Below are 5148 nucleotides of genomic sequence, written 5' to 3'. Positions count from 1 at the left end.
TGTGTCCCCATAACTATTTTGTATAGAACATCACAAAATAAAAGGACAAGTTGGGTAATTCACTTTTCTTTTATCCACATTTTTATAGAAGTATAATAGCGTAACCACTGTCCACTAATGATAATAAGAAATAGAAGATAGATTGTCTGTTCAAGTTGGTGGAGTAGGTGAACTCTTGACCAGAGGTAAGGAGTTCGATTCCTCTACCAACACTTTCTTGGACTAGCCTGTCACACAGGGCTTGCCTACTGTGGTTTACCTGACTAACATAGTTTGCAGGCTATTGCGTTAGTCCAGGGGTTTACCCAGCGGGTTCCCACGTAAAAAAAAAAAAAAATAGAAGATAGATTAGATCCATCATCTCGAGGGTAAAACTGAAGGCAGAGCCGAATAAATCATATCTATAAAGCGGCTACAAGAAAAACAAGAAGGAAGAAACAAAGCAACCAGAGAGAATTAGATCAGATAAGCATTAGGAATATAAACCATGCAAAAGTTGAGCAAATTATTTCCTGTCTTAATCTTTTGGTTGTGTTATTTCCTTGCTCCTGCAACATGCTCGAGCAATCAAACAGACTTACTCGCGCTGCTAGATTTCAAGGCAGCCATTTATGATCCACTTGGAGCTTTGGTTTCATGGAATGATACGACGCATTTTTGCGGATGGAGAGGCATCGAGTGCAGTTCTCAAAACAGAGTTATAGGCATAAACCTGAGATCTCAAGGCTTGGTGGGATCCCTTTCTCCTCATATAGGTAATCTTTCCTTTCTCATGAACATCACTCTCCAAAACAACAGCTTCAATGGCCAAATTCCACAAGAAATTGGTCTCTTAGGGAGGCTTAGGCTAGTCGAATTCAGCAACAATTCTTTTGTCGGCCCCATACCAAGAAATCTGTCCCAATGCAGAAACTTGTACTATCTTAATTTGCTGGACAATCAACTCTCTGGAATCATCCCACCCGAGCTCGGTTTTTCATACAAACTCGAAGCTCTAGGATTGTCTGAAAACACTCTTTCAGGGCCTATCCCTCCATCTATTGGAAATCTAACTTCACTCAGAGTTCTTTCTATAGATACTTGTGGCCTGGTAGGAGAGATTCCCGAATCACTTGCAAAACTTCGAAACCTGACATTTTTCCAGGTATCTGTCAACAGTTTCACAGGCACTATTCCTTCTGGTCTCTTCAACATATCGTCCATTTCTTATTTCGATGTTAGCGATAATCAACTTCACGGAACCATACCGAGTAGTATTGGCCTGACGCTTCCGAATTTGCAGAGTCTGTATCTGGCAAACAACGGTTTCACTGGGGCAGTTCCAGTGTCCATCTCGAATATTTCATCGCTTGAAAAAATAGCAATAACATATAATTATTTTACAGGTAAAATGCCAGATGTTAGCGGGCTTTCACTTCTTCAACAAGTCCACTTTTCAGTGAATAACATTCAAGATGATACAAGTTTCATTTCATCGTTCACGAACTGCACAAACCTGCAAATCCTGGATGTCGGCCAGAATCTAATAAGTGGTTCGTTGCCAGATTCGGTTGGTAATCTTTCCAGACAGCTTAACAAGCTATCGATGTTCAGCAATCAAATACAAGGGAATATTCCCTCAGGCATTGGAAACCTTGTCGGTCTTGATGTTCTCTATCTTCAAGACAATATTCTCGATGGTCCCATTCCTTCGAGCATTGGAAAACTTTTAAATTTGCAACGGCTGTTCTTGGCGGTGAACAGATTTACAAATGAACTACCATATTCACTTGGCAACTTGACTTTGCTGAATCTTGTGTTCTTGGGAGAAAACAACATCTCCGGGAATGTGCCATCAAGTATTGGTAATTGTACCAATTTGCAAATCTTGGATCTCTCTCGAAACAATCTGAATGGATTGATACCTCCCGAAATTATGAGTCTCTCCTCCATTTCGATTTCTTTAATTCTATCATACAACGCATTCTCCGGTTCTATTCCATTTGAAGTTGGTTCTCTAACAAATTTAGGACAGTTGGACTTGTCCAACAATAGATTATCAGGAAATATCACGAAGTCTATAAGCAAATGCATCAGCCTAGAAAAGCTTTACCTGGAGGGAAATTTATTTGAAGGTGAAATACCTTCGGAACTAAATGATTTGAAGAGCCTACAAGAGTTGGATCTTTCACAAAATAAATTATCTGGGCCAATTCCAAGTTCTATAGGCGAGTTACATCTTCAGAAATTGAACCTGTCGTTCAATCTTTTGCAAGGAGCAGTGCCGATAATAGGAGTATTTAGAAATGCAACTGCAGTTTCACTTGAAGGAAATAAAGAATTGTGTGGAGGGATTCCTGAGTTGAAGCTTTCTCCTTGCCTTTCTTGGAATTCCTCGAATAAAAACTCGTTGAATCTACTTAAATTCTTGATTCCAAGTTCGGTTGCTGTAGCCATATGCTTTGTACTTTTATCCATATATATTTACAGGAGAAGAATGCCTCGTAAAAATGATCAGTCTTATTCACTTTCAATGATCGGACCCAACTTCCTGAGGCTTTCCTATGAGGATCTCCAAAAAGCCACAAATGGATTCTCTGAGACTAATCTTGTTGGTGCTGGAAGATTTGGATCTGTTTACAAAGGGACGCTTGATGATGGAATTACAGTAGTGGCGGTGAAGGTGCTTAAACTCTTTGTTAAAGGAGCCTCTAAAAGTTTCATTGCAGAATGCAAGGTGCTGAGTGGCATAAGGCACAGAAACCTGTTGAAAATATTGAGCGTCTGTGACAGTGTTGACTTCCATGGAAACGATTTTAAGGCACTGGTTTACGAATTTAAGGCAAATGGAAGTTTGGAAAAATGGTTGTACCATAATAGAGAAGGAGGGGAATATGATGATGAGTCCAGGAATCTGACCTTGATCCAGAGGCTCAAAATATCCATTGATATTGCTCATGCACTTGAATACCTGCATACTGGGGCTGACATAACGATCATCCACGGTGACTTGAAGCCTAGTAACATACTTTTGGATAATGATATGACGGCTTACATTGCCGATTTTGGATTGGCCAAGTTGGTTTCAGGTTTAGTTCCAGCCAATGAAAGTAGCAGTTCATTTGGCATCAAGGGTACCCTTGGCTATATTGCTCCAGGTATGACTTCATTTTGTGAGCTTCAAATAATTCTATGGTATGCACAGAAATGCAATTGTATTAGTGTCACTTGTGAATACTATGATCTGCATGCATCAACTAAAGAAACACGATTTACAATCTTCTTTGTCATTTCTAGTCTACTACTTCATGCTTAAAAATGTGAGAAGTGAGAAGGTTCCATATATGGCGTGCGGCCTCGTCCATGTGTAGAAACTCGGTGTAACAGAAACACCAGACCAACCTACTTAGTTAAGTGATTCTGTATAGTTATATATTTGAAAAATTATAAGTTAGGTTTCGGTTAATTTTTCCTAGTGGATAAGACTGAACAAACTGAATTTCAGGGATTCGCGTGGTCAGTTGGATTGTTTTAGTTATTTAGGTTCGACTCGTTTAGTTTCTACAAGACTAGGTTTGATTAGTTTACTTTTTTATGGAACTTATAACTGTCTAGTTCCTACATGGAAAAGTTTGGTTTGTTCGGTTTTTGAGAGGGTGCCAACCTGACTGTGATCTATCACACTCGGCCTATCCTACCTACATGTAGTAGCCGGGGAACAGATTTTTCAAGATATTTTGAAATGAAAAGAGAACGATGTAAAAGAACCTATAAATAATTTAACAGAACGCACAGAAACTTGACATTATCACTCAATTTTTCATTCTTTCCTGCTCGAGCATATGTGCAGAATATGCCACAAGTAACTTGGTGGCAACACAAGGAGACATATACAGTTACGGCATTCTTCTTCTAGAGATGGTCACAAACAGAAAACCAACCGACGAGGAATTTAAGGATCATGTAAATCTTCATAGTTTCGTCAGCAACACCTTGCCAGATCAGGTCATGGAAATTGTGGATCCACTCGTATATGCCGGGAATGACGCGGATGGTAAGATCGAGGATTGCATTGTTTCTATACTAAAGATTGGAGTGGCATGTTCAAGAACAGTTCCAAGGGACAGAATGTCGATGACTGATGTTGTTATTGAGTTGTGCAAGATAAGAGACTATTTGTTGGATTAAAAACGTAATTGAGTTGAAACTCCACCTCCATCGAATATTGAATTACACGAACATTTCCCTTGTATCTTGTTTGGGATTTCTTCTTTTCGGTCCAATGTTGTAAAGTTTTGATTATATAATGGATAAGTTGGCATATTTTCCCGAGACTTTTCAGATCGATCTTTATTCAGTTCCCAGTTTAGGGCCAGAAAATACTCAAGTTTTAGGGAGACAGAAGTTGTCATACGAAAAATACCAAAACTAGTCCTCAAAGGTCTCGAGTTAGTGGGGTAAGTGATGTGTTTGGCCAGTGGTCAGAACTTCGATTCTTTATGCCAACTCTATCTGAAACGGACCTATCACACAAGTTTATCTAGTGCGATTTACCTGATTAGCTTAGTTTGTAGACTATTAATTAGTTCGGAAGTTTGCCACACCGGAAAGCAACGGTTTAAAAAAATAAACCGAAAACACCGACATTCTCGGTACGCCGAAATTTTCAATACGATACGAGAATAATACTTTAGTGGTACATTGATGTAAAATTTTGGAAATTAAATTTTATAAATAAAAAAAAGTATAATATTTTAAGTAATTAGATTATAAATAAAATAAGAAAAGTAATGTAATTTTTTAAACTAACTGTATACCCAAAAATTAAAATCACTTGAGCCCTCATTTTATTTTATAAACTAAGGTTTTGTTTTGTTTTTTTTTTTTTTCTGGAGATCGATATAATTTCCCTTAATGAAACTTTTCGATACACGGTGACAGTATGGAACCACCTTATTCCAGGTTTTTATTTACCGTAATGCAATTACCTTTTAACCATTTTGTATTAAGATTAACAATTCTAAACAAATATGTAATATAAGCTACAGCACCATTACCTACTCAGCTTCTCTACAGCGATTCATCGAACACCATGTCTGCGTCCTTTTCCTTACACTGTCAGCCGCCGCCGGATCTTCATCACCGCCTCAGCCGGAAGCAACGACGATG

The 5148-nt window shown here is 38.5% G+C and overlaps 1 protein-coding gene across 2 annotated transcripts; it reads left to right on the top strand.

The window, feature by feature from the left end:
- LOC140887039 (probable LRR receptor-like serine/threonine-protein kinase At3g47570) lies at positions 1-4690 on the top strand. Of its 2 annotated transcripts, XM_073294049.1 has the most exons (3): positions 1-755; positions 1386-3137; positions 3830-4690. In XM_073294049.1, exons 1-3 carry the CDS (start codon positions 488-490, stop codon positions 4165-4167), a joined length of 2358 nt encoding a protein of 785 aa, XP_073150150.1. In that variant the 5' UTR covers positions 1-487; the 3' UTR covers positions 4168-4690. The 2 variants fall into 2 exon arrangements, with proteins under 2 accessions (XP_073150150.1, XP_073150149.1); XM_073294048.1 differs by having other exon boundaries at positions 1-3137.
- Positions 4691-5148: the final 458 nt, after the last annotated feature.

The sequence above is a fragment of the Henckelia pumila genome, chromosome 3 (assembly GCF_033568475.1).
Source record: "Henckelia pumila isolate YLH828 chromosome 3, ASM3356847v2, whole genome shotgun sequence".
NCBI lineage: Eukaryota > Viridiplantae > Streptophyta > Magnoliopsida > Lamiales > Gesneriaceae > Henckelia > Henckelia pumila.
The sequence above is the reverse complement of the archived record's forward strand: the minus strand, read 5'-3'. Positions and strand labels throughout refer to the sequence as shown.

Bases quoted from the DNA above. Each gene is read 5' to 3' on its own strand.
- LOC140887039 (XM_073294048.1), top strand. From the start codon at position 488: ATGCAAAAGTTGAGCAAATTATTTCCTGTCTTAATCTTTTGGTTGTGT. The intron at 3,138-3,829 runs GTATGACTTCAT...GCATATGTGCAG, and splicing joins CCTTGGCTATATTGCTCCAG to AATATGCCACAAGTAACTTG.